This window comes from Chelmon rostratus, chromosome 17, assembly GCF_017976325.1.
Source record: "Chelmon rostratus isolate fCheRos1 chromosome 17, fCheRos1.pri, whole genome shotgun sequence".
NCBI lineage: Eukaryota > Metazoa > Chordata > Actinopteri > Chaetodontiformes > Chaetodontidae > Chelmon > Chelmon rostratus.
In genome coordinates, this window is record NC_055674.1 from 12,278,677 (window position 1) to 12,298,738 (window position 20,062).

The following is a 20,062-nucleotide window of genomic DNA, read 5'->3' on the forward strand; positions in this document are numbered from 1 at the left end:
TCCCACAGAGGAAAATCCTCCTCGCCCCTTTGAACCCTTATGATAGATGTCAGCCTCGTGAATAAGAGAAGGCCCGAGGATGTCCATCCAAAACCTCTTGTATCCTCCCTGCACCATGAGACCCAACACTGAAGCGGCACGTAGCTGACAAGTCTCCCAACACAGACCTCCAAAACAATGGGCCCGAAGCGAGGCGGGGCCCCTGTGAACTGCTCTTCCCCGTATAACTACAGTATCTGAGGGCTGAGCGTGTCACCTTTGGAGCAGTACAGGAAGGATCAGCACCGGGATATTCCCCCGACGGCGTAAAGCTGGAGCAGGTCTAGAGTTTCTCCTGGCAAAGAGACAGCGCTCAGGCTTTGAACCTGGCGAACACACCGAGCAGCTGTTTGAATGGGTGAGGTTGATGGAAAGAGAGTGAGGGGAGGTAAAGGGGAACTGAGGTACATAATCTGTCTGGGAAGGAGGCGCACACACACTTCCACACACTCAGCCTGGAGCCGTAGTTCCAGACAGAGATAATAAATGAATCAGTGCGTTGGCTAAATGAGGATTTTGTATTTTATCTTTTTTCCTCTTTCCCCTGAGAAAATAGCTTGGTTTAAACTTTACTTACAGGAAAAGCTCAACTTTTTCTTGCTTTGTTAGATAAGAAGATTGATACCACTCTCCTGCCTGTGCAGTAAACATGAAGCCAGCTGCCGGCTAACTTATCTTAGCACGCAGGCTGGAAACAGAGGGAAACAGCTAGCCTGACTCTGTCCAAAGGTAGAAAAATCTGTATTCCAACATCTCTAAATTTCTTTTTAATATTCATTAACACTTAGTTTCTCCTTTTTAGTCCGTGCAAAAACCAAAGTGTAAAATCAATAGTGGCATTTTATGGGGATATGTTCTTGGCAGCTACGAAGTGAGTTAGCCTGGTTTTCTTTGCGTGAGCTGCTGTGACGAAACCTAAAAACCCAGTTGGGTTTGACAGGTCCATTTCTTTGCTGACCCAGGTTTTCTTCATCAGGCTCAGTGCATGTTCCCATAAAAAGGGATGCATCGTTTGACTCTTCTCCTGCATAAAATGAACCGATCACGTGCTGCCTGCTTAAGTCGATAGGAGCAGGTTGTTATAAAGGAGAGCTGTCAAGAATATAAACAACATTACAGCAAGAAAGCAAGCTGTTGCTTGCAAATAAGGCAAGAGAGGAGCTGACACGATTTATATTTAACATACATGACAACGATATTCCTTTTCATTTAAGGGACATATAAACTTTTCAAAGTTTAGCTTCACAAAAGCTGTGATTGCAATTTCCGTCTTCTGACATGTGCTTTTGAAAAAAAAAAAAAGAGTGCTCAAACAAAGGTCTGTGGATACTGACATGACCCAGGCAAATATAGAATAATGATATGTTTTGAAGCACAAACAGCCATTGTAAATCCATCCAAAGAGAGGCCAGCCTGGCACTGAGGAATTCACAGCTTTGGAAATGACTGTCTGCTGGCTAGCGGCGGACTCAGTCAGAATGAGGTCAGGATCCAGGCTCTGCTTTCATCAGACATTTTATTTGCTTTTCCCTCCTGCTAATTGCTCTACTTGGAGTTACACTGACAGGTTTGGACCCAGAAATATAAACAGCGAGATTAAAGACACAAACAGGCAGCTGCAGCGTCGACGAAACAAATACAACATGCGAGTTGTGAACTGTGAGTGTGTGTGTACGGGACTGAGGCTGGATGATGTGCCTGCCTGCTGATGTGTTTCTGTGCATGCGTCTTCATAACTGCGCACATTCACAATCAAGTGTAGGCATTTAAGCCTACTGCATTTTCAACTTTCATTTTCAACTGCCGTGCCTGCAGGTGTGCGCTGCTGTTACATCCCCGTGTGTACCGCTGATACAGATTTCCATAGCCAGAGGCCTGCTGGTGGTGTGTACATGTGTCAGCCATTACAGCGAATTAGGCATCCTCCTCAGCAAAAGCAGAATGTTCCACTCTCATTTCGCAATTTCCAGCATGAGGAAGAAGCTGTTGGCCATTTGCGATAGCCGCAAGACAGCCGGCAGAATCCTTAAAGCCGTCGTGACAGATCCTTGAAACCACCGCCCAGGAGATACTCAGTGTGGCGGTGCAGAGGCATGGCTGCAGTTTCCTGGTGTTTTTTTTTAATGTGTCTGGAATGAATATCTGTGTATAGAAGATGTATAGCAGAGGTTTTTCCCACTGTTTTGGATTTATTGCAGCTTGTATGGCCTGTAAACAAATGCACTTTTCATCTGTTTTTTTTCCAAAACAATTGAGTTCAATGCTCATATTGTGGTGTCTGAAGTGCGGCTCCTTTGAAGACATGAAAGATGTCACACGCGCTTTCTGCTATGTGTTAGATGCTCAATGGCCAAACCCTCGGGTGGAGAAGATCACTGAATGCAAAAAGCCAACAACAAAGCGCCTGTGAAGCCCCACCCTTCTCCTGGAGCCTTCCCAACTTTCATCTGCAGACATACGCAAAGGCGGTAAGGATGACGGATGGACGAGGAGACGGAAGGCTGAACAAAATCACTCTGATCTCTCCGTCCACACACAATGCCCCCGCGCCTTTCGTCTTCCTCTCCTCCTCCCATCATCCGGCCCTCATGTCCCTCCACCTTCGCACAGGTGCGCGGACCTTCTTTCGCCTCCAGGAGAACTCGCAGTCTTGCCCTGCAGCTTTATAGAGACATCACTGAAAGGATGACTGTGCCAGAGATCTGAGAGGAGAGATGTGTGGAGCTTACACAACAGCCTCCACGGCCTTGGAAGCATTAAACAGTGTTAGACCTGCATAATGCTTCAAGTTCAACATGGGAGTAATTTAGGAGGAAGAGTTTCCTGCGATTCATTCCAACTTCATGAGGGTTCGATTTGGGCAGCACCCAGAGCCGGGAGGTTCAATTACGTAACTGATATGCATGTACAGCGATATAAGCCCACAGATATTTTTGAAATAAACAAAAATGCATGCAAGCCTTCCTCGACCGCTGGAAACCAGCTGCACAGAACTATTTTCAATGTGTCTTTCATCTTGGCAGTAAAAACTGAGATGCCTCTCCAGGGAGCAAGTCTGTACAGGAGTCGCATGTTTTTTTTAAAACTATTATTTACCCTCTCTGGAAGCCTTATTGTAGCAGCAGAATCAGGCGAGCGGGAATCTAAAGAGCGCCGCGTGAATTTAACTGAATGACAATCATGTCATCGCACAAGCCGCAGACCCTTTGGGAAATGCCTTCTTTTCTAATCCACAGCTCTGCGGTGAAAAGTGGGATCTGCTGGTTGGCTCTTAAGTGATACTGGGTGTGCTGGGAAGGGTGGAGGCGCAGGGGGAGAGATGGAGAGAGAGAGAGGGGTGTGTGAGGGGAGCTTGTGTGTGCCTATATGTGTTTGTGTCTTCATGGCAGAAGATGAGTGTGAGCGAGAGGTTAAGAAGGAGACAACTGTGATTAGCTCGGTATACAGTTTCATGCCTCCCAGCTCACTTTGGGGGATTCACGAAGACGTGTGGCTGCAAATCTGACGGAGCCGTGAAGGTGAAGCGTTTTCAGCTGCAGCATGTGTCTCATGTTTATGTGAAGTGTGCGGATATGCGAGCGCAGACTTTTCTGCCTTCGGGCTCTCATGCATGCATCTGTGCGCCTGTGGAGGCCTATTGTTCCAGCCTGCGTGCACATGCACCACTTGTGGTACCCAGTCCCAGACTGTTACTTACAGAAATGCTTGTGGGCTGCTCTGTGCGGCTTCCCTTCATCGAAAGGCCTCGTCGACTCAAGCGCTGATTGCCGTGACGTCAGCTCCAGACCGCAGCCCTGCCTTTTATGTGTCTCTGTCACCATCTATTTCCGCCCAGTGTGCGAAAAACAACTTTCTGTCTATCTTTGCGATTCACTGACACGGACAGTTGGAGCGAACACTGTGCTACTGTTACTGGGCCAGAACCGCCACCCAAATGGACGCGCTCGTTAATTTTCACGCTCACTCAGCTCATGCAAAACAATCGGGAGGGCCAAGAGATGTGAACAAGCAGCCGGGTGCTCGTCTCATTATTCAGCCGGCGGCTATGTGTTCGTTTATGTAAACAAGTCAAACCTGGACGAGCTCTGTAAATAAAAACACAAACAGTCATCAGATGGGTGTTAACTGACTGTAATTACTGGTGTAAAACCACAGCAGTTTGTCTCCCCGCTCTCTGGAGTTTCCCATGTTTTTCGAATTCCGACCTGTCACATCGACTGTGAGAAAAGAGAGCTGTCATCCTAAAAAGAGAAGAGAAAAACAGCTCCATCCATTGCTTCCCTGTTGACTCAGGTCGGCTGAAACAGTATCACCTGTCCTGTGTGTGTGTGTGTGTGTGTGTGTGTGCGCGTGTAAAACAGTTTCATGCTGCAGAAACAGGAGATGAGCCTCTTCCCCGTGGGGGCCAGTCTGCATTTCACAGGAATGCGAAATCATGCGCGACTCAAACAAGCAACCGATCAGCAGAGGTGCTGACGGTTGTTTTGGCCGAAGGGGACAGGAGTGTAGCAAATATGTGACCCACCAGGAAAAAACAGGCGAGACAAATGAACTTAAAAAAGATTGGACATTTCACAATTTGAACCATTTAAATCAAAACTTTTGTTCAGATGTTTTCTAGTAAAACATTCACACTGCTTGGACACATAGCTTGGATACTTGGATATCATTATCCAAACGCAGTAATTCATTGGATTGGCTGGGATGAAGGAAAACTTCAGAGAATAGTCAGACAATATGCTGATTTGTTTTCCTTAGAGGTAGATGAGAAGATTAATATCACTCAAGCGTCTGTATGCTGAATGTGTAGCTGCAGCCAGCGGCAGGTTAGCAGGTAATAAAAGCTGCCTACCAGCTCTTCCAAAGCTCCAACATACTGAAAACCCAAGTGTAAAAACGATTAATTGCCATTTCATGAGGGTATATACGCCAAATTATCATTATGTGTTATCTCCTGGTTGTGAAACACTGAATTGTCACTTTAAAACATAGTTTTTTGTGCAGATTAAACAAACAAGATGTAATGTGTTAATTAGGAGCTTTAGAGGTGCTGGTAGGCAGATTTTATTGCCCTCATACATTGCCAGGCTAGCAGTTTCCCCTTGTTTCAAGGCATTATGCTAAGATAAGCTAACTGGCTGCAGCCTAGCATTTACCATACAGATTGGAGGGTGACATCAAACATCTCATTTAACTCTCTGAAAAAGGGCAAATTTCTCAAAATTTGCAACTATTTCTTTAACTTATGCTTCAAAGAGATTCTCTGGAACAAGACTTCAAGGCCAGGTCCAGAACTTTGAGTCGTGGTCGTGGTAAACCTGGAGATTTGTCCTCTTTCTTTAAACACCACACCCTCACTTTGTCGTAAAGCTGATAATCACATTGGGTTGTCCGTGAGCCTCATTCCTGTGGGAATGTATTCTGAGTCTTTGACCTCTTCTTTTTTAACCCCTTTACCAGCACACACACACACACACACATACACACACACAATCACGCACGCTCACACACAAATCTTCCTCTCCTTCCCATTGCTCTCATCTGGTCTCACTTTGGGTTTTGAGGTCTGTGTTTTTTGTGTTTTTGGGGACACAACAGAGCTGCCGGTCCAAATGACAGCGGGACGGCTTTTCAGCGGACTTCCCCAAAATACATCTCAAGTTAATTTGGATTCTGTTCTGACCAAGTAATCATTCACTCCCTGGAATAATTGTTACAGATACACATGGAGGGGAACACAACCCTCTGTCCTTCCTGTCTTTAGTATTGGCATAACACGGTGTTCTCCCGACATATCCAGGACACTGATGAGCCAAGGGAAAGGCTGAGGGATCAACAGAAACAATTACTGCAGGGTGACTGACAGGCCAGATTAGAGGGTATTCGCTTTTCTGGCACAAAACTAAAGGAATAAAGTGCAAATGTGGAGAATTAAAGTTTGTCGGTGCCAAATGTTGATATATTAATCATGTACTCAAGGATTATTTTTTATATATAAAAGTGGGCGATGAATCATAAGTCTAGAAAGACATTTGGCTCTCGTGTTGAACACTCTAAGGAGCTGCTGTTAAAAGGTAAAATTAGTGTGTGTGTGAATGTGTGTTGCACAATAGGTGCTGAGGGGCATAAAGCTGCAGAGGTATGTGGAATTCCCCTCATTCGTGCAACGAGGGGGATCCAGATGTGATCACACAAATAAACACACATGTGAAATGTTTTATTGAAATCCGGTAATTATTATTCTTTGCAGTAAAATGCAACATTAAAGAGGCTAGATGTGCCTTAAATACACTTATTTGCTGCGTGGTGGCGAGTTGGATGAGAAGATCGATGCATGTAGCTGGAGCCAGCGGTCGGTTAGCGTAGCTTAGCACAAAGACTGGGAGCAGTGGGAAACAGCTAGCGTCTCTGTCCAGAGGTACCAAAGAGAGGTAACCTACCAACACCTCAAAATCTTCTTAATCAAAATGGCCTCATTCTCTTTTATTTTGTTTCCAAGTTATTTGACTTTATTTTTAAGTTTACTGTACAAGAATGACTTTATTCCAGAATGTGAATCATCTCTATTAATGACCCTTCAGTTCCACAGTCTATAAAAAAGCCTTCATTAAGCTTTTAAAAGTAGAGGTAGATTTAGATTCATACTGATGAGATGATTGCAGCATTAAAATAGTGTTTCACTTATTTTTTACAATACCTTTCTCCCCTGTTGATGTTAAGCTAAGAGAACCAGCATGAGAGTGATATCAGTCTGTTCGTCCCCACCACAAAGGGAATGAATGTTTTCCCGAGATGTCAGACTATTGTTTTAACGCTTTATTTTTGGTAAAAGATTCAAATGTGACATTTTGTCACTTTCCCAGTATCTACTCAGAGAGACTGAAGTGAGAACACCGCCATAACTGCCTCATAATACTGGGAGTGATGCAGATTACAGGCTCCAGATTGGGTTATAATCACTGAGGAGAATAAAGAGCAGGCACCTCTTAACATTTTCTGCACAGAAGTCAACAATCAGCATGACCAAAGGAGCAATTTTGACTATTAAGACCACCCATCTGGTGCCTGTGGGGGGCCACAAAATTTGGTACAGACTCTATGTACATATGTGCAGCAAACACACACACGTTGAAAAGAGTGTGAGATCATATAAGGAAACGAGTATGCACAAACATGCTTGCAGTCATTTTTAACACACAGGCAGTTTGATCTGGAGCTCGGATGGAGCCCGCTGGGATTACTAACTATGAGAGAGGATGAGCAGCCACAAATTGCAGGGAGCCCGGGTTAGCCGGGTGGGTCGGTGGGTGGGCAGGGGGGACAGTATGTGGCACTGAACCCAGGGAAAGACTGAGGTAATTACTTTCTTCTCCTCTGTAGTGCTCAGTCTGCCTGCATTTAGATGTTTTTCACATGCATTAAACCTCTCCAGACACTCGAAGGCCTCTGACGTTTCTGAGCGCGCGCTGACACAAATACAGCATTTTTCCACAGTCCATCACGGCCCTGACTATCTGCGAGCCCGGCCCCCTTTAAATCATTCAGCCGAACTCCAAAACCGGCCTGATATTTCCATACTCTGAAGACGGCACGTTTGATAAATGCTCCCTCGCCTCTGGCACGCTTCTATCTGAGGCTCCATTAGATCGTTTTTAAAAGCCCCCGACTCCACATGCAGCGGTGTGAGAGTGGTGTGAGAAAAGTGGCTTGACACAATGCACAGTTTCTTTCTGGACTGCCGTGCCCACCTCTGAGGCCTTTCAAACCCGCAGTGCCTGATCAAGAGATAAAAGCTAACATGTGGGCACACAGTCAGCCGGCCTCATTCTCCTGGTTTAAACATTCTCTCTTATCCCGCAGTCAATCCAGCGGCCCCCTGAAAATAAGGACCCCTTCTCCCTGATCTGCATGAACAATACCGGTGCCACACACCTCAAGCATTCCCTTTGAAGCCCTCAGACCAACCTGCGCTGCTGTCTCGGGGTCGTGTCTCCCCGCAACAGATCAGAGTGCAGATAGCGAGCGGTGTTTGCCAGCACACGTGTTATTGAAGCTGGTGCAGCTCAGAAACAGGAATGTGATCGTGTGATAAAGGTGACAATAAAGCCGCAGAAGCCATTGAAGATTTCTCATGTTGTTTGCTTTCTCACCCAGAGCCCTCATACTTTGGATTTCACATGCCTCTTTTTGGCTTTCCACATTCTGCGAAACGATCCCTCGCATGCTCGAGCTGTTGACGTTTTGTTGGAACAAACTGAAAACTGAGGTTTTTCATTGTTTCGTCCTTAATGTAATTGTATTTTTATTATTCCTCATTCCACATTCACAGTGTTTATAACCAGCGGGACACGCCAAGATATGCATTTCATATACATGTAAAAATATGTTTATACGGCCAGTAAACTGCACATCATTTCAGACGGTGGTTCACCGCTGGGCCTTTCAGTGAGGACGAGCGCAGATATTCTCATTTTGGGGTTTTGTAAGCCCCGGCTCTTTCAAACACATGTTGTCCTGACAGGATTACAACAGTGCCCAACCTGGACGGCCTCGAGTTTCCAGAACTTTCCTTTGAACCGGAGATGAAATCGCATTCCAGTGACATGTATAAAAGCTTTGTTTATCCTTTCATTCATTACACGGAGGGGAGATGTTTGGCCTGCACATGTGCGCCTATAACATGTGGAGGGCAGCCCCGCCATGTATGGATGAAGACGACGTGCTCTGCAGATACAGCTCCCTGATGAAAGGAGATTTCCCTCTCGCAGTCACGCATTGGGGAGCTTCTTTCGCCAACGAAGCGATAACGTGCAGCTTCTGCGGCGTGTGAAGCAGAGCCGCTGGGTGACGCATGGTTTCAGGGAGTTCTACCTGGATGAGCTGGGTGGACGCAGAAGGAGACGCTCTTCTCCGGGGCTCAAAACAGAAGCAGGTGCAGCGCCTGTAAACATCCACATCTGAGCAACTGGCTCCTATAGGTTACAATTAAAACAAGATGTCCTGTGAATGAGTCAGTGGTGCACACACAGACACACACACACACACACACATGTTTAGCTGTAGCTCGAGGCCTGGCCTTTGGGACTGGGGAAGGCTTTGGAGTGGTGGTTTAATGTAATTAAGGATCCCGTTTGCTTATAGGAGCAGGATGAGCCCCGGAGGTCAGTGGATTTGAGGCCGTCTCATGATCCTATCGGAGGATTACCACTTCCTGCTTCCTGTTTGCTTCCTCTTGGCCATACAGCTGTGCTCAGATGCCAGCCAGAAAGGGTGCTCTCGCAGATAGCAAATGCTAATTACAGTCCTCATGTTTTTCGGGCAATTTCCTTTTTCCTCATCATCTCTCACTCTCACATGTGGTTTCTCTTTGTATTTTGGTCTCTGTCTGTCTGTCTGTCTGTCTGTCTGTCTGTTGTTGTTTGTCTCTCTTCCCGTCTCTGACTCTCCCTTCCTCTTCCAGACGTCACCCCTAGGACACTTTGGTCTGTGTGGTGGCTGCGTGTGTGGCCACACGGCAGAGAAGACGTCTAATCAGACATGAGGAAGGTATTACTCGATTAATGACGAGCTGGAGGTGAGGTCAGAGGCGATGTTTGGATTGAAGCAGAGGAGGACGAGCTTGGCTTAAAGTCAGAGGAAGATCCACAGCATTCATCATTTAGGGCAAAGTGCTGAAATTTAAAACAATGCTCAAGAGTTCTGATCATACCTCAGAGACAAAACCATCATTGCATCAAATGCACAAAACAGTCTTTGCTTTAAATGCTGTACCACTACACATCATTACAATCTATGTTTGCACTTCCTTTCTTAATCCCCGGCCCGACGCTGCAGCTTTCATCTCCCCCTCTGATCTTGGAGCCTTTGAAACGAGCAACTCCACACCTGCTCGTCCCCAGACATTTAAACAGCTCAAGAGCCGCTGAACGTACCCCCACATCCTCACTTTGTTTATAATTCCACCACTCCACGAGCCAAGAGGCAGGTTTACCGGAGCTGTCTGGAGGACTTTGCCAGGTAGAGGGACGCTGAACCCTCTCAAGTCTGGAACATGGACTGAGGTCTGAGTTTTAACCAGCAAAGTTATCCAGAGAACTCGAGGATCTGAAACAGACCCCTACCATAACGGGGAAGAGGGCAGGTGGGCATCTGTTGCTCAACAGCACTATGCAGTGAAGACTGTACACAAACTTGTTTTTTTTTTTTAGTTTTTCTGAGTTTATAACAGCTTTTTTAACTTGTGAAGTGAAGAGTTTTTTGCAGGTACTTGTACATTTACTCAAACACATTTAACTGAAAGGGGAAAATGTTGCAAGTGAATCACAGCGGCAGTAAAAAGTCACTCAAAAGTACTGCATTTCTTGTACTGTATTTCTTTGCTGTTGCATAAGGAATGAGCAGTAGTTAAAGAATTATTCTCAAGTAAAAGTACTAATACCACCATGTAGAAATACTCCAGCTACCAGTAAATATCCAGCATTCAAAACTTTACTTGAGTAAAAGTAGTACAGTGTTAGATACAAAATATACTTAAAGTACCAAAAGCTAAAGTACTCCTTATACAGAATCATTACCTATTTCAGAATATTATATATTATATTAGTGAATCATAATTATTGATTAATTAATGTGTTCATTACTTTAATGTTGCAGCTGGTAAAAGGGGAGCTCATTTTACTGGTGTTACACAGTTTAATCTATAATGATGTATCATTTATTTGTTAAGTATATTTTGTATAAATAATCAGAATCAGAAAATTGAAAACCCTCAACTTAAGTACAAGTAGTTCAAAATTGCATCAAGTAAGTTCAGTACTTCAGTTGATGCATGCCTGCAGTATTGCATTGGGTGAGCTATAAATGCATTCATTAAAGATTTTTTTAGGGCTCATAGCGCCATCAACTGATGGTGGTGTGCAATTACACTTCAGAGAAAGGACATGAGGCCTCTACTGCGTGTTCAACGTGTTTTCATAGATCCAGAGTGGGAGGTTAATGAGCAGTGCAAACAAGGTGCAAAACTGACTAACTATCCTACTGAGACAGTGAAACACCTTGTACTCTTTGCCAAGGAGGGACGTTACATATGACATTGTTTCTGTACAGTTGCAGTACAAGTTGAGGTGAATTTGTATATGCTGCTTTTGGTTGAGGCCAGTCTGTTCTAGCTGCCCAGCGAGACCAACATCCATCAGAGCCCCGGAGCTCCATCAGGCTTTGTCCCGGAGCACTTCATCCACAGTCTGCACCTTCAGCAGCAGAAGACTGCCTCCTCTTTCACAGCTCACCTTTCTGTCCATCAACCTTTTCTGTGGAGAGATAAGAGGCCAGAACAAACGAGGCTTAGGCTTGATGATCTCTTAGCACGGCTGTGTGATGCACTGTGTGTGCGTGACAGATAGAAAGCACTCATAGACTCGCCTTTAGGGACGAACATCAGCGAGCTGCTGAATATTCAGAAGCGTGATAGGCCTTCTCTTGGTCCATCGTACAAGAACTCATGGCCCAGTCCATTGCCACACTTCCCACAACAAACCTATTGTAACATATTCAAATCAAAATGCTGCACCTATGGATCACATGAGTAATAACAGGTGTGGGAGGAAATCCCATTTGATATGTTGCAGCTTATAAAACCAAACATCCAGCACCTTTATGGGTCCCCATGCCTCAGGGTGTTTGGACACACTGTCCTCGTGGATGGTCTCTGAGAAGGCTGGCCAAGGAGAAGAGTGCTCGAACTTTGACGAGCTGGCAAATAACTCGTGCCCACACTCAGAACACACATACACACCTGAGAGGGCAACAGGTATCAATGAATGGGCCAACAAAGCGTGGACTTTCATTTTCATGCCTCATGCTTCTTTACTACTCACCGGGCTGGAAGTGATTCTTATATTCTTCTCCACCAGAGAAAGAGCAATATGACATTTCATCCATTTCAAATGTCTTCAAACCAAAAGGAGTTTCTCTTTAGTTTGAAAAGTGTGTTTACAAGGGGCCGCCCGGCTCAAGCTGGAACAAACCTGCACGTCCAGATCATGTGTCAACAGCTTGGTCTCCCGTGTGTGGAATCGGGTCTTATGCTCATTACTTCCACTTGATGGCAGCACTAACGTGACTGTGCATTAGTGTCAATGTCGAATGCTCAGCCTGGCTAAAATGTCTGATTTTAAACATTAAAAATAACAATATATGTCATCAGTTGATATAATAATGTTAATGCGATAATTATTATGGGATCAGTAAAGAAAGAAAATACCAGGAAGTGTTTTTTTTTCCCTTGTCAGGAAAAGAGCTCCATATTACATTCTTGCTTTGAGGACAGAACTAGTTTTCCGAGCCATGTGGCTAAACCTGCAATCCAGTTCAGTCCACAACAAGAGTCCAACTTGTCTCATTATAAACTCGATTGTATTTAATCATATATAAGACCTAAAACTATTCAGTCAGTAGAAAGAGGGACATTCACATTTGAAAACAACACTACAGACTTCATCAAAGCATTGTTTTATTTTAATTTAAAATATATTCATTTCAGTTCTTTGCATATCAGTCATTGTGACCCATTTACATAAAGCATCCCAAGAGTGTGAAAATAGAATGTATTGCTACTCGTTTTCTGCATCTAGCACACCAAACACTGCTGGTGAAGACCATAGTCGATGAATAAAAGATCAAAAATCTATCATAATATAATCTTTGGAAACAGTTCATCTAATCTGTTGCATGTCATGCCCCTTTTGCTTCCGGCATGATGTCTTAAAATCAAAATAAAATTTTAGTCTCTCAGCAAGCAAGAGGCCATAGGGTCATGAGAAGTCTATTCTTCCCATTAGACAATCTCAATCATTATGAATAAATCTCCAAAAATGTCAAACTGATGAGACGGTGATTGTGTAATCAGTGACGCCATCTTGCAAACGGTGATGATTTGGAATAAAAGACGTTGAGACTAGTCCTCTGTTCTCACTGTCCAGCGAGGCCATCGTTCATCAGAACCCTGGTGCTCCCGGATTGGGTTTTGTCCCAGGACTCGTCATCCACTGTCCGCACCTTCAGCAGCACAGAGAAACGTCTACAAGTCCAGCAGCAGTTCCCTCTGACGGCTCACCTTACTGTCCATCAACCTTATCTGTGAGAGGGGAGAGAGACGCCGTGAGGCCGTGGGAGAGCAGAGCAGTTTCACAGGTCGTACATTACAGCCAATGTGGTATTTTAGGGCAAATTGGAGTAACTGTAATGCCTGCGAGGACACTTACAAGTTCACCTCGCCAAAAAAAGAAACACATAAATGACACATAACGTAGGCAAACGCTTTCACTAAGTATCACTGAAATTAGCTTTTTTAAAGATCAAGATATGTACTGAGCATGGAATAGCTAGATACGTATAACTAGGACCAAAATAACACAAAGCCGACATAACAGGGTGAACACATTAGCTACAATAATACCTTTAGGGATGAACTTCAGTGAGCTGCTGAATATTCAGAAGCGAGAAAGGCCTCTGGCTGGCCCATCATTCACAAACTCATGGCCGAGTCCATTTCCACATTTCCCACACCGCACCTGTAACAACACATTACAGATATACAGTAGAGTCAGCAGTGGATTACATTAAACAAAGTTTAACTTAATGTTTGAGGGTAAAAAGCTCTTCACCTGCAGCTATTAACTTACAGCAGGAGTTATTCTGTTTATACTGAATATACACATATGGAATTGTGTGCTGGCTGGTCTAGAAATGAACACAGTAAACTTACTCTTACACTCTCCTCTGAATCTCTTCTCTACTGACTGTACCTTAAAAGCCCCGGGTCTCTCCTCATGCTTGGACACACTGTCCTTGTGGATGGTCTCTGTGAAGGCCGGCCATGGAGATGAATGCTCATACTTGGAGCAGCTGGAGAACAGCTGGTGATCACACTTGGAACATGCGTAAATGCCTGAGGAGTGAAGGATGGAAGAATTATTTCAGAATGACCTGAACAGGTAATTTGTTGGCATCATTTTATTATTAAAATAAACATTTTGTTTGTTTATAATTTTTTTGTAATATAATTCAGTATAATTTTTATATAATGTTGTGTTTGTATCTGTTTTTAAATAAGTAAGTAAAAATTTAACGTCTTAGCAGTTAAACAACATCCAGTTTTGTAACAGAGTTATTGTGTAACCTGAAGATGGGTTACAAAACTTAACCAGGTTAGTGGTTAAGGTTTTTCCAGTATTTACGCCCATCGATGTAACTTTCTGTGACCATGTGCACAATTTCAAGCCGTCCTAAAAAGTTTTTATTGGTATTTCACAGCTCACAAGGAACAATAGTGGATACTTTGCCCTGATCAACACAACTGTTTACCAAGTTATTTGACGTTAGCGTTACAGTGAATAGTTAGCTAACAGCAGCTGGTTAGTTAGCGCTAACTTTTGCTTTTGCTAAACAGTCTCTAAACAGCACTCGATGTGCAGAGACTCTGACTCAAGCACAGAAAGTTAAAGCCATGAAGATACCTGGTTTAAAGTGCTCTTTGTAGACCTCTCCGCCGAAGAAACTACAAAACGACATCCTCCTGCTTTCAGTGGCCGGCGTCTGCTTCTTCTTCTTTAGTTGTTTAATGTCTGTTGGCAAACATCTTATAGGCGCATTGCTGCCACCCACTGGATTGTAGCAGCTCTTACTTCTTTTTGGACACTGCTGACCACGCGCAATGATTTTCCTAACAGTGCTGCCACTTTGCTTGCTCTTCACCTTCTTTATGCTCCCTGTATCAGGATGGTTGCAATATTATTACAGTAAAAATGATGAATGTAGAATTACAGTTAGAATTACACTATTACACCAGTTTTAGTTTAGATCAGTTTCTAATATTAAATTTAGTAGTTTAGGGTTTTGCTGCTTTTTTTCTTACATTCACCACCAGGTTGGTGCTGCTTTGTTATTGTGAATTGATTTATTTTTTGCTTTTATTCTGAATGATTCAAACCGGAAGTGATACTGCGGCTGTCAGCGGGAATGTCAGGTTTGAGCTCCATGGTCTTCTCACTATCCGGCTGCTGTGGCGGATGTTTTTGTCCCGTATCTGTCTCATGAGACATGGACACCGCGATGTTCCAGCTGCGGTCCTTCGTCCACCAGCGGCTGTGCGCAGCGGCGGAGGAGATCCTTGGGGAGGTGGAGAAAACCATCACGTTAGCTTTGTACGAAACCGAAGTGAGTCGATCTAAAGGGGAGGTGGACAGTCTGCGACACCAGCTGGACCTCCTGCGAAAGACATCAGGTGTGGGACCGCTGTGGAGGAACTGATCTTATTCCCTGTGAGAAACCTTGTGCTGGAAACCTGAGTAGACGCGTACAGATACGATATTTCAAACATTCATTTGACCCGGAATCAGGTTTGTTAAAGGATCGTGTTTCTGCCGTGAAGCGTCCTCAGTGAAAACAATGGTTGAGTGCAAACTAGGTTTCATAAATGTTTACTTTGCAAGCAAATTTTTTCTGGGTTGTGATGTCATTTGACGTCCAAATCAGCAAATGAGTCCTTACTGACACTTCATTTACACAATGTTGTACTCTTATTGTTTATTGTTTGTATTGACCCTTTCTAAACTACAAGAAAAGTTGTAAAATCCAGGTAAAAACCAACAAAACTCAACGGTATAATAGTCATAGCCCAACTACTGCCACCCAATAAATGAATAAATAGATGATTTCATGGAGAAATCAATCAATGCAAACTATAATAAGACCTATGGATAAGATTATATGTTGTCAAAATCTCAGAGGAAGGTTTCCAGGTCTTTGTTGAATCTTCTTCTGAAGGCAACAGGGGATCCAACCCACTACCAGCAGTGTGTCCCCCGTGACGTGGTTGGGGAGCCCTGAAGCTGTGGGTGGTGCTCTCTCCTTGTGCATGTGCACAGTCAGTCCACCCCTCACTCCACGTCCGATCCACAGCTCTGCTGCAGCACCAGTACAACTGTTTGAATGCTGTGCATCTTCAGAGCCAAGTTTGCAACACTTTTCCAGAAACTCGCATGAGAGTTAGGAGAGAGTTGCAAGATAAAAAGATATCACCTGTCAGGATGTTAGGAGCTCTGTAGGAAACATTACAGGCTGTTGGATAACTTCCTCTGCTGTCTGTTTTATAGCTGACCAACCTGCACTGACCAGCAGCTCAGTGAAACGTGAAGACGAATGTGATGCTGCGCTGCAGGAGGACCCAAAACCCTCGACACCACCAGAGTCTAGCTTCTGTCTGAGCACTGAGGTCCCTGAACCCTCTCAAACCAGCACAGACTTGGACAATAATAACTGGAACTACTGCTTGGTGCACGTGGGAGAAGTTCGCCTTGCAGAAAGCCTTTCTAACAGAAATCCAATGCCTGTTCCCCAGCAGCCAATAGGATCAAACAAGGCTTCAGCCAATGAGGTGCCGTTTTCACTTTCACCGCACATCCCGCTCTCGACCAACCCTCCACGGTTTGCTTCACTGGTAAATATTAAAGTTATGGACGCTATGCTGTTCAAGCAAATACTAAATACTTATTGATTACTGTGTAGCTATGCTGCTATATCTCGTATATTCTCTCAAGAGAAGCCAGAATGACAATATTAAAGCTAACAAGCCAACTAGGTTGTTTGGCTTTCCAGCTACGTTCGTCCAGAAAACATCAGCGTTAGCCCCTTCACAGCTGAAGGGGAATTTATTTGACTGTCTGAGTTCAAGCTGCAGGAGACAGTGGTCCATGTTAACAAATACTCAGTGAGCTCTCCTGGTGCAGGGGATCACATGTGAATTATAAAAAGAGGTGGCACCCCCCCTTTAATAAAATGCTATCTTTCATTTCTTTCAGAAAATGCCGCGAAGAATGAAGCGGAAGAGGACCGCTTGTCCTAATCCTCACAAGGATTCACGTAAGGCCTGATTGAATTTTTATATGCTCAGACCAAGTTTGCGTCCGCTGACTCTGAAACTGGCTACAGCAGGCGTGGAACGGAAAGGAAACTCAGTGTCCAGTGTCAATCAGTGTCCTTTGTACATTTTTCATATATTCAGCACTAAGTTTGGACATTTTCATCAACCTCTTCTACAAAACAAAAATAAAGGCTTCATTTTTTTAAAGATAAGACCTTATTAATCTCACAATGGAGAAATTCACTAAAGCAGAGTTTTACAGTAATTGCACCTCTCTTGTTAGTGGTAGATTTTGTTCCATGATTGCGTTTTGATTTTTGTTTGGTTTTTAGGTTATTTTACAATTAATTAATGAAAATGGCTTTTCATTTTCAGTCGACCCACCGGAGCAAACTGCCTACCCATCCGCCATCAACCAGCAAAAGCTACCACCCGACATCTCCACCAACGACCAGTGTTCCCCTCCTGAACCCGCATACCCCTCTACCTCCCAGTTTAGTTCATACAACACCCGCAGCTCAAAAAATACAACCTCCCACCAGTCTGTTACCTCATTTCCCTCCATTTCTAACAAGCACTCCACTTTTACCCAAATTCACCCACTTATTACGGCTAACCTCGCCGCCGCTGCCACCGCCGGCGCTACCGTCAACAACACTGACACCACAAGCGCCTCACACTCAGCAGTCCCCACCCACTCCACTCCCTCCTCTCACCACGCACCGACCGCAGCTCCTGCCCCCTGCACACCACAGATCTTCAAAGAAATTTGCAGCATACTCCCTCTGTCGTCCGGCGGGAAAAAGAAAAGGTATGATTCGCCAAAAGGATTCTGATATTCAGAATTCACCTCTAGCGCTGTTTCCTACTTACCAATGATACCTGTCTGTGTGTAATCCATGCTGCAGGGTCAGGCGCAAACTGCAGCGTCTTAGATGTATTGTAATGTGATCATGTTTGTCCACACAGATGTAAAATCACAGTGGAGGAACTAGTGCGCCGGGTAGGCCCCCCAGAATACATGTCATTTTCATCCCTAGCGGCGTACTTACGGACGGATAATAACGCAAGGAAGGAACTGCAAGCCCAGCTGGAGGAAGCTAGGATTAAGCCCAGTGAGATTACGACAGAGATGTCCCTATTTTCTCGGCTTTGTGAAGGCAAGCTGTGTCATTTTTCTGTCCTCGTCATTTTTACAAATTGCTGACGACTCACTATTTATACTATCTTTTTTTTTTTTTTTTTTTCATCAGAGGAGGTAGACGCATTATGCAAGAGCCTCGCTGGCCTGGTGCGAGACCATCTTCCCTTTCCAGGTCTCTACGTTATTCCCGAGGCTGAGGACGAGGTGGCCACTCTGGAGAGGTTGTCCGAGTTCCGGTATGTTTTTGGCTTAGTGTGAATTATGTACATCTCGCTGCCTTTTATGTATAAAGTAATTTCTGCATGTGAGATTGCGCATCTGAAATGGTTGACAAACATTTTATGTGACTCTGTTACTCTGACTTAATCTTTAGTTAGTAGCTCGGGGGGTATGGATATTCACTTGATGTCTGAGTCTGCTTTCTGTGCCAACAAAGTAGCGTTGACTTTGCTTCGAATAACTGAGCACAGCTTGGAATTACAGTTTCATTAGTGGAGAGCATTCAAATCCAGTTCCTGAAATTTCATACGGCCATATGCAAAAATACAATTCACAGTGGAAGTCAATGGAGACGCTGAACTGGAGGAAAGTGTACCTTTCATTGCAGGTCCCACCTGAGGAGAGCCATAGCAGCCATCAAGGACAGAGTGGAAGCAGTGGACCTGGCCTCTCATGGCTTCATGTCCAGAATGTTGGACATCATATTGTCCATATTTGAAAAGTGTTTGGAGAACCAAATGAACAGTATATGTTGAAAAAAACACTGGAGTATATAGTTTTTGCAGCAGTTGGCCACATTAGCTCATGTAGTTTGCGAGTTAAAGGTATACTATGCTGTCTTTGTTGTGGTCCCAGCCTCAGCTGGAACCTGTTACAGGCTTGGGGCCACACACCCACTGCAGGCTACAGGCCAGGAACACCCCAAGATAAATACACCCCCACACACTTCTACTGGGTCATAAGTGATGACTGAAAAGGATTACTTTTGTATGAGTCTTTAAGAAAAGCCTGCATACTGTACCTTTAATTGTAAACTATATTTCCCTCCAAAATGTGCATTTTTGGGTTGTTTTTCACTGCTTTCCTAAATGTTACAGTTTGGCAACGAGTGACTCGTCAAAACCATGCGGTTCTGTTCCAGGATGCACACATGTGCTTTTTACTTTTTGTATTAAAATAATAGTTATTATTGAATTATTATTCACTAAATAAAAAAGAATACATCAAGGATGTAAACAATTGATTTTCACTTTCTTGTTTTTAAATTTAGTAGTTGTTAGACTGTAAATAAATGGCTGTAGCTCACAGAAGAAAACTGTGTCCACCAGAATTCACAACATGCATCAACATTACACAGTTTTAATTATCAGCTACCAGGACCAACTGCATAGTCTGTCACAGGTAGACTTAGTCTGCACCTGAACACCTGTTCGAGTGTGGTTGGTGAGACTGATTGCTGATGGCATCATCAGCGATCGTGCTGTCAGACCTTCAAGCTCACTGCTCAGTACTTTGATGGTACCAAAATTCCTTATTGTAGAAATTGCCGAAAACATCAGCTGTTTCATTTGGGCGGTTTTTAAATATAAATTTTCCATTCAGTGGGACAAGCAACATTTTGTTATTTCTTATATTCACCTTCTACTGGTCATACTCATCTCACAATTCCTGCTCACTGCTTAGTTTAGTTAAAGTTGAAATTACACTTTCCTTTTCATGATTGATTTGCCTAAAGGAAGAATAAAGTACAGTCGTGTTTTGGTGTATATTGTTTTAGTTTATATTATATTATCATATTTATGTTACACTGATTCATAGTATCTTCTTTTCAGTCAATTATCTTTCTTATTCTCTTGCACTTTTATATCCAGAAATACAACAAAAAGGAACTTTTTATTATTATTTAAATTTCACTACCAACGTCCAGCATATTGCCAAGCAATATCAGTGCGGTTACA

General features: G+C 43.9%; 2 protein-coding genes and 1 pseudogene across 2 annotated transcripts; 1 reads left to right on the top strand and 2 right to left on the bottom strand.

The window, feature by feature from the left end:
* Positions 1–11,462: 11,462 nt before the first annotated feature.
* LOC121621152 lies at positions 11,463–11,970 on the bottom strand (annotated as a pseudogene).
* Positions 11,971–12,537: 567 nt separating this feature from the next.
* Positions 12,538–14,655, bottom strand: LOC121621034 (methionine-R-sulfoxide reductase B1-A-like). The gene is made up of 4 exons (XM_041957332.1): positions 14,556–14,655; positions 13,845–13,987; positions 13,496–13,610; positions 12,538–13,174 (listed from the first exon to the last, which is right to left on the bottom strand). The coding sequence occupies exons 1-4, from the start codon at positions 14,608–14,610 to the stop codon at positions 13,155–13,157; spliced, it is 333 nt and encodes a 110-aa protein (XP_041813266.1). The 5' UTR covers positions 14,611–14,655; the 3' UTR covers positions 12,538–13,154.
* Positions 14,656–15,065: 410 nt separating this feature from the next.
* Positions 15,066–19,256, top strand: LOC121621330. The gene is made up of 7 exons (XM_041957756.1): positions 15,066–15,322; positions 16,194–16,537; positions 16,899–16,959; positions 17,336–17,771; positions 17,930–18,120; positions 18,214–18,340; positions 18,712–19,256. The coding sequence occupies exons 1-7, from the start codon at positions 15,139–15,141 to the stop codon at positions 18,857–18,859; spliced, it is 1,491 nt and encodes a 496-aa protein (XP_041813690.1). The 5' UTR covers positions 15,066–15,138; the 3' UTR covers positions 18,860–19,256.
* The last annotated feature ends 806 nt before the right edge of the window (positions 19,257–20,062 follow it).